Genomic DNA, 13566 nt, shown 5'->3' on the forward strand with positions numbered 1-13566 from the left:
TACACATGCTAAATACTGGGAGATTTGAAGGAACAAGTAATCAAGATTTAGTTTTTATGGTGAAGTTAAAGTCTAAAACAGAGAGAAGCAATAACATGATTTTTCATAGTAATTATGCATGACATGGGGCCAGAACTGTGGCTCAGTGGTAGGAGGCTTGCCCTGCATCAAGACAGCAGCTTGATCCCCTGGCATCCCATATGGTCCCACAAGCCGTGAGTGATTTCTGAGCACATAGTCAGGAGTAACCCGAGCGTCACCACCAGGTGTGGCCCAAAAAAACCACACACACACACACACACACACACACACACACACACACACACACACACACATGAACAACAGTAAATGTTCTTTAAAATCACTATCTAGAAATATGGTAATAATTACTTAGCAAAATAATCATTTTTAAAAATCACACTAATAATACAAAACATAAATATAATTTTTCTAGCAGTGAGAAATAAGAAAATATTTACCTGGTTCATTTAGATGTTCCCTCCCAGGAAGTTGTTCAGCATTAATGTCCCCTAAGTCGCCAGTTTTGGAATCAATCGTTGCCTGAGACAGCTCTTTTTCAAATGCCTTGATTTCTTCAGCACTTGCAATTCGATCCTCTGATTCTGTAAACACTCTAATAATACCATCACTGAAAGGTTAAAAAGAAAAGAACGTAAGTGAGGTCACACTGTAGTAACATTTAACACCTGACTGCTCCAAAATAAAAGTAATTGGTATTTGTAAATGACAAACTAAATGATGCTTTTGTGTGTACACAAAGTATAGCACTAGACCAACCAAGTAAAAAAACAAATTTATAGGGAAAAGTTGATAGTAAAGAGCAGAAAAACATACTTTATATAATATTAAGTTCCAAGCAAAATAATTTCAACCATGAAAACGCAAAGAAAAATATACATTTTTATTTCTAGGGGGTGAGGATGGGGTTGCACATGGAAGTGGAGGTATCGAGTCATATACTTGGCTATGCCTAGGGTTTACTCTTGGTGAAGTGCTCAAGGACCACACCTAGCACGAGCAGGTAATCAAACTCAGGTTGGCCATAGATAAGGTAGCTATAACCCTGTACTATCTCCATTGACCCAAGTGTACACTTTTTGTTGTTAAGTTTGGGGGCCATATCTGGTAGTGCTAATTTCTGACTCTGTGCTTAGAAATTACTCCTGGTAGACTCAGGGGACCGACCATATTAGAATGCTGGGGATTGAAGCTAGGTCAGCCACATGCAAGGCCTACCTATTGTGCTATTGCTCTGGCCCCCAAGTGTACACTTTTAAAGTAACTGTTACATAGGTCTCATAGTATAAAGAATGGTAGTGGGCTGGCTTACTTACAAAGTCCTAAAATACTCACTGAAGTACTTTAAAAATAGCAAATACTCAATATCTATTCAAAAGGAAAACAAAGAACTTTTCTTTAAATGCCATTTACTAACATTTTTAATTAGTTTTTTAAATTTTTTTTGTTTTCAGGCCACACCCAGTAACGCTCAGGGACCACTCGAGGATATGCACTCAGAAATTGCTCCAGGCTTGGGGGACCATACGGGACAACCAGGGATCGAACCTCAAACCGTGGTCCGTCCTAGGTTAGCGCATGCAAGGCAGACACCCTACTACTTGCACCACAGCTCCAGCCCCAAGAAAAGTATTTTTAAAATACAATAAAAAATTAATAAGAGTCAGAGAGATAGCACACAGTGTAAGCCTCTTGCCGTGCATGAGGCTGACTCCAGCTACATCACCAATACCACATATAGTTCTCTGAGGAGCGCGCAGAAGAAGGGGAGATTGTATTGCTATTGAGACTAGATGGTAGTATTCAACCTCTATTCTCAGAAAAATGACTTCATTCCATGATTATTTAATTCTAAATCTTGGGGCTGCAGAAACAAGTTAGCTATTCTCAACTGTACTAGTCCTACCCAATTTTACAGAACAGGATCCTCACTAGTCCTTTAACAGAAACTTGTACTCTTCCAGCAGACTTACTTTTCAACTTTAAATAGTCCCAGGAGGTTTCAATCTCCTAGGAGATACCTAGCAGGAGCAAAACTAAACCAAGAAGTAAACCCCTCTATTTTTAAAAAGCTGTTGTTCCTTCAATGCCAATAGACTTCAACCAATTTCCTTCATTCATTTCTTCAAACAACTCTTACTTACCTCTATCATTTTCTACTAAAATATAATATAAAAAAATCACTAATATCTTTCTAATCAAATCAAAAGCTTTTCTAAACTATTTTTCCTTAATATTTCATGTATTTGTTGGTACTTACTACAATCGCCAAAATGTTTGTCAATATCCAAATTGCAACATCTTGATTCCTTTTTCTATTTAACTTACTGGTTTGTTTCTTAATGTACAGGATAGCCTAAGATTCAGTCTTAAGTTTGGTGGTTCTTGTCCTGTCTTCCAACACTTCTACCACTTTGCAGGTTATCCAAATATTTTATCTGTCTCAGTTTAATATTAATTCAACTGTCACTGTCCTCTGCCATTTAATGTGGCTCATCACCATTTGATTTTAGGGAGTCTCAAACCAATTTTTATTTTGTTTTAGTTTTGGGGCCACACTCAGTGGTGCTCAGGGGTAACTCCTAGTTTCCAATTATGGAAGCACTTCTGTGGGGTGTGTGGGACAGTTGGGGTTGCCAGGAATTGAGCCCAGGTTGGCTACATGCAAGGCAAACACCCTACCTGCTATACTATCAGTCAGGCTCCCAAACCAATTCTTAACCTCAACCCACCACCATTTACCCCCCTCCCAGTTGTTTTAAATAACAAAGATGTCTATTCACCAAATGTTTGAAGCTCCAAGCTTTCCTTGTTTTGTTCTTTTCAGCACCAAATCTGATGTTACTAGGGGCTCCCAGTGGTATCAGTAATTAAACCTGAACCTCATAACTGCAAAATATGAACAGTAGTTTCCCTTTTTTTGGCTTTTTGGCCACACAACCCAGCAGCACTCAGGGCTTACTGAGGAGGTTTACCCTCGGTGCTCAGAAACTGCTCCTGGCAGGCTCAGGGACCATATGGGATGCCAGAATTCAAACCTAGGTTAATCTTGTGCAAACGCTCTATCTACTGCTGTGCTGTCTATTTCTCTGGCACCCTGAATATTAGTTTTTTTGAGCTACCGCTTTTACACCTACAGCTCTATCCTTTTCTTTCACTCTGATAATTTTCTCTCTCGTCCATAAGTATATTAAATCATAAGTCATAGTTTCATATATTACTGTAACTGCTTTCTCATTTCTTTGAATTTTAATTTGTTTTGATGACTGATGTTATTAGTGATCACAAACTACGTTAAGTTAATTTGCAAGTTCTTATTTAATCGTATGACTTTTTGCTGAAGAGCTGAAAACTTTAAACTACAAATGCTAAATTAAAAAAAATGTTTGGCATTCCAGGTTCTCCATAATTATCTACTATTCCCCAGTATTAGTTTCTAATCTTAACACTTTTCTTTAGGCTAGTACAAAAAGGCAGATGCCTTACCCCTTGTGCCACCGCTCTGACCCCTATCATTTTCTTTCACCTTCCATATGTATTATCACTCTCATGTCACAACTTTACTATAGTTTTTTTAGTAGTTCTTTAGTTTGTTTGATTTTGTTTTGGGGGGCTACACCTGGCATCTGAGCTCAGGGGTTACTCCTGGCTCTGTGCTCAGAAATCACTTCTGGCAGGCTCAGGAGACCATATGGGATGCTGGGGAACCTGGTCCATACTGGGTCATCCACATGCAAGGCAAATGTCCTACTCCTGTGCTATCACTCCGGCTTCCTATAGCTCATTTTTATAGAAAGTCTCATTTTCCTACGTATTCAAATTTCAATTCTAATTTCTCATACATGTTTCCCATAGCAGTCCTCCTTGTCAAAAGCATAAATCGCACATATGTAACATGAGTTCGAAAACTGTTTTTAACTATTAATGTTCTATTTAATAACAAAGTTATCAGCTGAGATGATTTATGGCTATTAGAAATAATTGATGAACTAGAATATAAATACCTTGCACCAACCACGATATCACCATTGTCTAGCACACAGCAGCACCATATAGACTGAGCTGGAAGTCGAATTGTTTGAGTACATTCTCCACGTTTCCAGATTCTTAGAGATCTGTCTTCTGCTGTTGTCACAAAATCTAAAATTAATGAACAGAATGAAAATTAATTTAAATTAAATAATCAGATATTTTATACCTATCATCCTTCTAGATAAGCATATTGATTTTTGTAACCTGTAACTATTTTATAATTAAAGTTTAAATTTTTGTATGTCTGGGATCAGAGCGATAGCACAGAGGTTAGGGAGTTTGTCTTGTATGCAGCCAACCTGGGTTCAATCCCTGGCATCCCATAAGATCCCCTGAGTCTGCCAGGAGTAATTTCTGAGCACAGAGCAAGGAGTAATCCCTGAGCACTGATAGATGTGGCACCACCCTCCCTCCAAACTTATGCCTGCCACTTAATACACTGCAACAAAAAACACATTTTTATGCACTGCTTATCTCAGATACTCTACTCCAGCAGTCCTCAAACTACAGCCCACGGGCCACATACAGTATTTGTTCCTGTTTTGTTTTTTTCACTTCAAAATAAAATACATGCAGAGTGCACAGAAATTTGTTCATAAAAAAAAATTTTTTTTGTTTTTATTATAGTTTGGCCTTCTAAGGAACAGTGAACTGGTCTCATTTAAAAAGTTTGAGGACCACTGCTAATCCATACCAATAAGCTTCAAGGAGTTCTTTTGTACTTTCCCAAGAACATATTACAGCAACACCATCAAATCTGCATTAATGTAGTAGATGGCAGTCTTACCTTTACAATTTGGAAAGACAGATATGCTATATATGTAATTTGTATGTCCGTAATATACTTCAAGACACTCGCCAGTTATCTGCCACCTTCTAATACTTGCATCATTTGCACAGGAAAGAAATTCTGTTTCACTCAAAATTGCCAAACCCCTTACACAGTCTTCATGTCCTGCATTAAAGAAAATACATGTCAATACGTAATGACATATATTTTAATAAAATGATAAAAAAATACCAGTGCACAGTAAAACTGACTTTAAATTAGAGATAATATTGCTATAGAAATATTATCTGTATTAGAAGTTATCTGTATTAGAAATACAGCTAATATTCTGTAGAAAAATCTGGTAGCAAAATTAGAAAATTTGTATTTTACAATACTATTTTCACCAGTCTTGGGGGCTCATTTTATATTGGTTATCTTCTCTAAATTATTATTTAATACAAATATTCCCACAATTTTCCATTTTTACCCAAAGATTTATTTCTACTTTTCTCAAGTGACAAGAGTAATTAAAGCTGGGAAAAGAGTTTACATGGTTGGAGTACATACATTGCATGTGGAAAGTATAGGGTTTAATTCCCTAAACCATATAGTTCCCTGAGTGTTAAGAATAACCCTATACACACTAAGCAATGAGTAGAGCTTGGTACATTTCCCTGTGCATTGCCAGGTATATTCCCAAAACAACAACAAAAAGTAGAATAAAGATACCTTTATTGTGTTCTTAACACAACAATGATTATGATTAACTCAAATACGACGCTTTTCAAATACGTTCAACCCTCCTAAACTTGACCAAAAATTAATGAGCAGATGCAAGGAATGAGATTATAAAAGTTGCTTACGCTTATCTTACCTGAAAATGTTCTTTCACATCTTCCAGCTTTCCACAGTTTAATAGTCTTGTCTGCTGATCCAGTTAACATTAAGCCCTGTTCAGGTAAGATCTTTACAGCCCATACTGCAGCTGTATGTCCCTGAAAGTAAAATGGATATTATTAGTAGCTACAGAATGAAACATCATATTTAACTAAAACCTCTTATACTTTTTCCATTCAAAATCACTCTTAGCTCAAGACTATAATACAAGAGAGAGCTGCCAAAAACATAGCAGAATAATTATGCAAATGATTTTCAATTAAGTCTTGGTTACTGCATTTTCAGTGACATTTTACTAATGCTACATGAATCACAACCAAAAAATATGAACACAGAATGATTGTACCTGTAAAGTCATCATGCACTTGTCATTCAGCCAAACTTTAGCAGTGGTATCCCATGAACCACTAAGTAATGTTCCAAATTTTCCTGATGAAAGACTACAAACTAAAGACGGGAAAAAAGGGAGCACAAGTTAACATGATAGAAAACTGTTCAATCATCCTAGTAGTTACTAAAAAGACAGAAATATTAAAATCTATTTAAAAAATAAATTTATGCAAACAACCAGGAAACAAGATATCACACTTCCGCTCATGAGCTTGAGGACCTGAAGCAGAGTTTCTTGAATTAGATTGACAGGAATTACAAAGGGCTCAAACATAAAAGTCCTAAGTAGCAAAGTGCAAACAGAAATTCAATTTATGACACAGTACTAGCAACTCTTACAAGTTTGAACACAAAATAGTAACACATCACAAAATACAATCCAAAATAATCATCCTAACTATACCCTAATTTAACATCTAAACCCTATATAAACCTAACTAACCCTAATGGTAACCTCAACCTTATGCTAACCATGGCCAAATTCAAGCCTAAAGCTAGCAATTAGCCAAAATTTAACAATCACCCAATACGTAATTTACAGTTTTAATTTTAAAAAGAACACAAGTTAACACTCCTACTATAGACTCCCTACCACCAAGCTTGCCCTAGCATTATCTCTAAAATAACAATTAACCTAAATTTAACAACTTCCCTATTTTTAACCTTGATTTTTAACTAGTAATATAAAAAAATCTTATACTATTAACTATAATAGATAGGCCTAAACCTAACCCTATTCCTCATTCTAATAGTAATAACGCTAACCTTATGAAAATCATAATCAAAGTATCTAGGCATTAAAAACTATCATTAGCCAATATTTAACATATGCCCAATACTCTATTTATAACTTTGAACACAGCAAAAGTTAAGAGCTAATGTCATATAATCCCCATTCCTGGTCCAAAACCTAATCCTAACCCGAACCTCTATTAATCCCGACTTTAACTAATACACAAAACTACCGTTAGCCTGCATTTAAAAATCATTCTACATTTAACTTTCGTTTTAAACTATAAAATAAAAAAAAAATCTTATGCCTACTGATTACACAGACTTAACTAACCCTAACCCTAAGCTAAACTCTAACCATAATAATAAACCTAACCTTATGCCAATCATGATCCAAGCCTAGGCCAAAACATAACAATTCACCAAAATTTAAAATAACAAAATGTTTTACAAGTAGTTTTACCTTGGAATACAGCACAAGTTAACACCTAAGCCCTACAGAATCCCTAACCTTACCTAACCTTAACCTGAATCCTAACCTATAATAATCTTGACCATAACCTATGCCAAGAAATATTAATTAAATTAAACAGTTAAATTGTTAGCTGTCACATTTAACAATTGGGACAAATTTTACTTTAATTCTTAATTATAAAACAGAAAAATTTTACATCCAACACCTATACACACTTAACCCTAAATGTAGCCCTAAATGTAACTCTAAATGTAAACTCTGACCTTATGCTAACCATTATACAAACATAGGCCTAAAACTAAAAATTAATTTAATTAACTACACTTGCTTACTTAACATTAAACACAGAAATTAACACCTAACCCTATTAGAATACCTAATCTTAATCCAAATAAAAATGATAACCCTGGGCCCAGAGAGATGGCACAGCGGCTTTTGCCTTGCAAGCAGCCAATCCAGGACCAAAGAGGATTGGTTCGAATCCCGGTGTCCCATATGGTCCCCCGTGCTTGCCAGGAGCTATTTCTGAGCAGACAGCCAGGAGTAACCCCTGAGCAACGCCGGGTGTGGTCCCCCCAAAAAACAAAACAAAACAAAAAAATGATAACCCTAAATTTATGTTATGACCCTATCTATACCTAAACTGCCATTAAGCCAAAATTCAAAAATTGTTCAATACCTTACAAACATCTAAGCCTAAAGAGTCCTTAACTCAAACCCAAAACCAAATCATAATCTTAACTAACCCTAACCCTATCCTACAGTAAAACAACCAAAACTGGTACCAAAAACTACTAGCAGTTAGCCAAATTTAACAGTTCCAATATTCTTAATATATACTTTGAACTATGAACACATGAAAAAAATCTAATACCTAACTTCTACACATATCTAATTAGCCCTAAATCTAATCCAAATGGCACACTGACCTTCTGCTAACTATAACCCAAGTTTAGTCCTAAATGAATTAGAGAAATTTAAACCCAACACCTAATTCCTATATACTATCTCAGGCCAAAAAGTACAGTGCTTTCCACCTAGGAAAGAGGTGTAAAAATTTCCAAAGAGGCCCAGATCGATAGCACAACAGGAGGGCATTTGCCTTGCTCCAGGCCAACCCTGGACCAACCCAAGTTCAACCCCAGCATCCCATATGGTCCCCCAGCCTGCCAGGACGGATATCAGACTACAGAGCCAGGAGTAACCCCTTAGGAATGCCAAGTGAAGCCCCAAAACAAACAAAAAAAAAATTTTTTTTTTTTTTTTTTTTGGTTTTTGGGTCACATCCGGCAACGCTCAGGGGACCATATGAGATGCCGGGATTCGAACCACCATCCTTCTGCATGAAAGGCAAACGCCTTACCTCCATGCTATCTCTCCAGCCCCACAAAAAATTTCTTTACAAATAGTAGCATCAGATCATTCTATAAGCCAAGTTCCATCTATACAAGCTAACACTAAACAGAAAAAAATTAATCTGAGGAGGGGAAAAATTAATCTTTGTATCCCAATATTCAAATATGAACAGCCACTAAAACCTGAATAGAAAAATAAAACGAAGGGCCAGAATGGTGGCACAAGCGACAGGGCATCTGCCTTGCAAGAGCTAACTTAGGACATTGTCCCATATGGTCCCCCAAGCCAGGAGTGATTTCTGAGTGCATAGCCAGGAGTAACCCCTGAGCATAACCTGAGTAACCGGTGTGGCCCAACAATTGGAAAAAAAAAGTAATTAGATAAAAATAAAAGAAAAAGAAAGGGGAAAGATGTTGTAATGTTAAAGCTGCAGTTTGAAAGAAATAAATTCAATTCCAAGAAACAAAGAACCTTTCATACAATATTTGAAAAAAAAATTAAAAGAATCCAAATTTAAAAAAATAGACCAGTAGCAGTGTTGAGAATAAACCAAAAGTGCAAACAAATACAAAAGGGGAAAGCTGAAGTTAGAAAACAATGTTACCTAAAAAAAGATAAAATAAAATAATGTCACTATCAGAATAAAGCTGGTAAGGACATCTTTCTTTATGTTCTTTATTTGTTCTAAATGTACTGGTTTTTATGACACAATTAAGCTATATTTCCTTCCCATGCTATAGTATCTGTGAAAGGACATGATGGAATAAGGACTATTGTCCCCATGTCTGAGAGACTGTATGGAGACAAGTTACCTACAGTACTGAATCTGTAAAAAAGCAAATGTTTACTGTGTTAATAGACTTAAGTGTGGAAGTTGGCTATTACTACACTGTTCCCTACTATATTAAAAAAAAAAAAACAGGCTCCCTAATGGTGGGTAGGATTAGGCGCTTTCACTGTCACAGCCAGGATTCGATTCCTGGTCAGGGAAGTTCTATTGGGACCAGAGCGATGGGCACAAGTAGTAAGGCATTTGCCTTGTGCAAGCTAGCATAGGAATGACTGCGGTTCGATTCTCCGACATCCCATAGGGTCCCCCAAGCCAGGAGCGATTTCTGAGCGCCTACTCAGGAGTAATCAATACCTGAGCGTCGCCAGATATGGCCCCAGCAAAAAAACAAAACAATAAAAAAGACAGGTAAAAAGCAGAGTAAAGAATGAAAGCTTGGTGACTTTTTTTTTTTTAACTAGGCAAGTAATAGTATCTGATAAAAAATGACTGATGATAAAGTAATTCAGGACAAGTTTATAGAAAGATAAGAAATTAAAGCACCAGGAGCCTTATGGCCTCCTTTTGGCTCAGATTTCTAACGTGAAAAATCGCATAAATGGATGGCCTTACTGAAAGAATGAAAGCAGAGAACTCAAGGAAGATCAAAGTCCTGAAACAAGGACTTAAAGGGTTGAAGAGCAAATTGCTTTTCAACTGTGAATTAAAAATATAAACCTAATGGGGCCAGACTGGTAGCACTAGTGCTAAGGTGTCTGCCTTGCAAGCGCTAGCCTAGGATGGACCGTGGTTCGATCCTCTGGCATCCCATATGGTCCCCCAAGCAGGAGCAATTTTTGAGTGCACAGCCAGGAGTAAGCCCTGAGCATCACAGGTTGTGGCCCAAAAATCAAAAAACAAAAACAAAACAAAACAAAAAACAAAAAAAAAAATCTAAAAAGCTTTTCAGCAGCAAACAAAACCAAAATACAGATAAACACAGAAATAAAAAGCATGACCACTATATCCAATACTGAAACTTCCCAGTGAAATTAAAGTATTTATTCAAAGCAAAATTAAGATTATCATCTTGGAAATAGGTACTTAAAATTGAGAAAGTATCTTAGGAAAAAGAAAGTAAGAGTACAGTTTTCCCACTGAAGTGAAAGACTTGAAGGTTCAGTAGTAAAAATACAAATAGGCAAGGTTGATGAGGATAGAATATGGTTGAAGGTATGATTATGGAAAGAAGAAAGCTGACTTTTATAGTCTGTAGAAAGCCTAGTATTTTAGAGTTATTCTATCAAGAAAAATGTCTATAAGCACTCAAAACTTAAAGTAACCCTTTGTTGCTACAGGGAAAATGTTGAGAAAGTTGCCTTTTCTCCAAATAGGACTTACACTTCAATATGATCAAGGAGAATAACAGAGAATAGTTAAAACAGAGTCTAAAGCAATCAACTAGAAAACCCTTTTTGGAGAACAAAGGGAAACAATAATTGCCCCACATCTGAATAGGGAGTCCTTAAGATAGTCACACATCTGTGATCCAGAATTGATTAGAAACTGCTGTGTTCTCTGCTTCTCTCTTCTTTTTTGAAATGATTGCTCTAATTATTCTACCTGATTCCACAAGAGCATATTGGGCAAAGGGGTGACAAATAATTTTTTTTGGTCACAGAACTCTGAATATATAAAGTAAATAAATCTAGATATGATAACCTGAGAATTTACCATCTTATTGCTTGAAATACTATGTATCACCAAGGACACTTGAGCTTTGTGCAATTATAGACCTAATTTTTGGATAATCTGACATTGAGAAACAAGTAGATACATTTTGTCTGCAGATAAAAAGAGCACATTGAATAACTGAGCAGTGACAAGACTATGGTAATTACAATGGTAGCTATAAAAAAGGAGAGGGGCAGGGAAGGTGGCGCTAGAGAGGTAAGTTGTCTGCCTTGCAAGCGCTAGTCAAGGAAAGATCGAGACCTCGATTAGATCCCCCGGCGTCCCATATGGTCCCCCCAAGCCAGGGGCGATTTCTGATCGCTTAGCCAGGAGTAGCCCCTGAGCATCAAACAGGTGTGGCCCAAAAAAAAACAAAATAAATAAAATAAGCAAGTAAATAAATAAATAAATAAATAAATAAATAAATGAAGAGAGCTATCCTTTGGGAGCATAAAAAATGTGGCACCTTCTCTCTCTGTGAAGTTAAGTACAGCCATGATACATCATTAGCCAATAAAAGAAATGATGGCCAACATTTACACGTAATGCTTTGAAGATTCAGTGCATCATTATCCATATCCCCCTTTCAGTTTTCAACAAGCACTAAAGCATATTCAGAAAGTCACTCATTCTGGATCCCTAACAAATTCTGATAAGCAGAATTTTCTAATGAATCCAACAACTTTGAAGTCAGAACTAAGAACAAATTTTAAATAATTTGGTACATCATTCTGATTTACTTAACATTCCAGCCTTGGGCGCATAATTCTTCTGCTTTATGGAATTTTCTCCTTGTTCATATTGTCTAAAAGGAATGATTTCTGTAAAATAATACCCAGCTATTAACCCAAAACAAAGGTGTTCCCCCATCTTTCTCTTTCCTTTAAATCTATACCTTTGATAATTTAAAAGCCTACTTGAATCACTCTACCCTCCCCAACCTGGGTGAATTTTGCTCTGGGCTAATAAAGAAAAGTGAGTCTGGCTTTGGCAGGCAGAGGGCCAAGAGGGAGGAGCCACTGACTCTCTCCGACTTTCCTGGTTTATTAATTCTTTGCAGCTACCCTGTCTACTTCAGTTCTGTTGACCTGAGGTTGGAAATAGAGTGAGTAAGATGATTTAACAACATGGGGATTTATTTTAAAAATGTCCTTTAAAAATATATCTTAGATATAGTCATAAATTATTCATATAATAGTTGAAAAACCAAAAAGTACATCAAAAAAATCAAACTCGGGGCCAGTGAGGTGGCGCTAGAGGTAAGCTGGCTGCCTTGCAAGCGCTAGCTAAGGAAGGACCACGGTTCAATCCCCCGGCGTCCCATATGGTCCCCCCAAGCCAGGGGCGATTTCTGAGTGCTTAGCCAGGAGTAACCCCTGAGCATCAAACGGGTGTGGCCCGAAAAAACAAAAACAAAAACAAAAAAACAAAAAAAAACTAACAAAAAAAAAATCAAACTCATTGTGCTGGGTTACATCAATAGTATTCAGGGTTATTCTTGGTTCAATACTCAGGAATCATTACTGTGATGCTCAGAGGGTATTTTGGGGTGCAGATGTTCCAGGTGTTCAAACTCTACCCACTGTACTATCTCTCAAGCCCACAATTGTGTTTTCTAAAATGCTGTTTCCTATATCCTTATAAAACTTGAAAACCCATAGGATTTAAGATCCTAGCCAAATGCTAGGATCCCCAACTCAATACCATCTCTTCTTCTTTAACTTGAAGACCTAAAATTTCTAGAGCAGCTGGGGACTCTTTCCAGATCCCTAAATACTGATATTTCTCTCTTGCTTATCCAAGTCCAAATGAGTTGTGAGCTAATCACTCAGAAACACTTTAACTACTACTCTTCAATGTTGTAGGAAAGGCCCACATGGATCAGAAGGGCAAAGTAGTAACTTTAATTATTTTAACCTTTATCATCTGCTACGGTTCTTTTATGCCTGCTGTGCAAATTGAGGTTTCAAAATAAAATTTTATTACAATCTCTAAAAATCTCAAACTCCACAACAAAAATTACTGTGTAAACTAGTGAGAGGCACTCAATGTATTTGTTGTGGGTGTTACTGTCAAATGAAAATGCAAAGCTTTTTTTCCTTAATTGTACCCTTTTCAATGTTCTTCTCTGAAAGAGACAATGTATTCATCCCATCCTTCACCCTGTCTTTCATTCATTTCCCAATGAAGAAGTTTCATCAGGAGGGATTTCCAGTCTCCTTTCTTTCCACTTTCTTCAGTAGAAGTAACAAAGGAGCACTTTTTCCCTCCTTTTTCCTTACAATAATTTTCCTTTAAAAGTCTTATCTTTGATTAGTTGTGTTCTCAGATGTATATATGTACATACATTTTAGTATGCTTAAAAAAAAA

General features: G+C 36.6%; 1 protein-coding gene across 1 annotated transcript in view; it reads right to left on the reverse strand.

Moving 5' to 3' along the window:
- Nucleotides 1-13566, reverse strand: part of PLAA (phospholipase A2 activating protein) — a 36121-nt gene that overhangs the window by 14956 nt on the left and 7599 nt on the right. The window contains exons 3-7 of the mRNA XM_049771073.1: nucleotides 6087-6187; nucleotides 5718-5838; nucleotides 4859-5026; nucleotides 4044-4179; nucleotides 480-649 (exon numbers count right to left, since the gene is read on the reverse strand). Of these exons, the coding sequence (XP_049627030.1) occupies nucleotides 480-649; nucleotides 4044-4179; nucleotides 4859-5026; nucleotides 5718-5838; nucleotides 6087-6187 (696 nt within the window). The remainder of the gene's footprint in view (nucleotides 1-479; nucleotides 650-4043; nucleotides 4180-4858; nucleotides 5027-5717; nucleotides 5839-6086; nucleotides 6188-13566) is intronic.

Source organism: Suncus etruscus, chromosome 1, assembly GCF_024139225.1.
Source record: "Suncus etruscus isolate mSunEtr1 chromosome 1, mSunEtr1.pri.cur, whole genome shotgun sequence".
In the NCBI taxonomy this organism is placed as follows: domain Eukaryota; kingdom Metazoa; phylum Chordata; class Mammalia; order Eulipotyphla; family Soricidae; genus Suncus; species Suncus etruscus.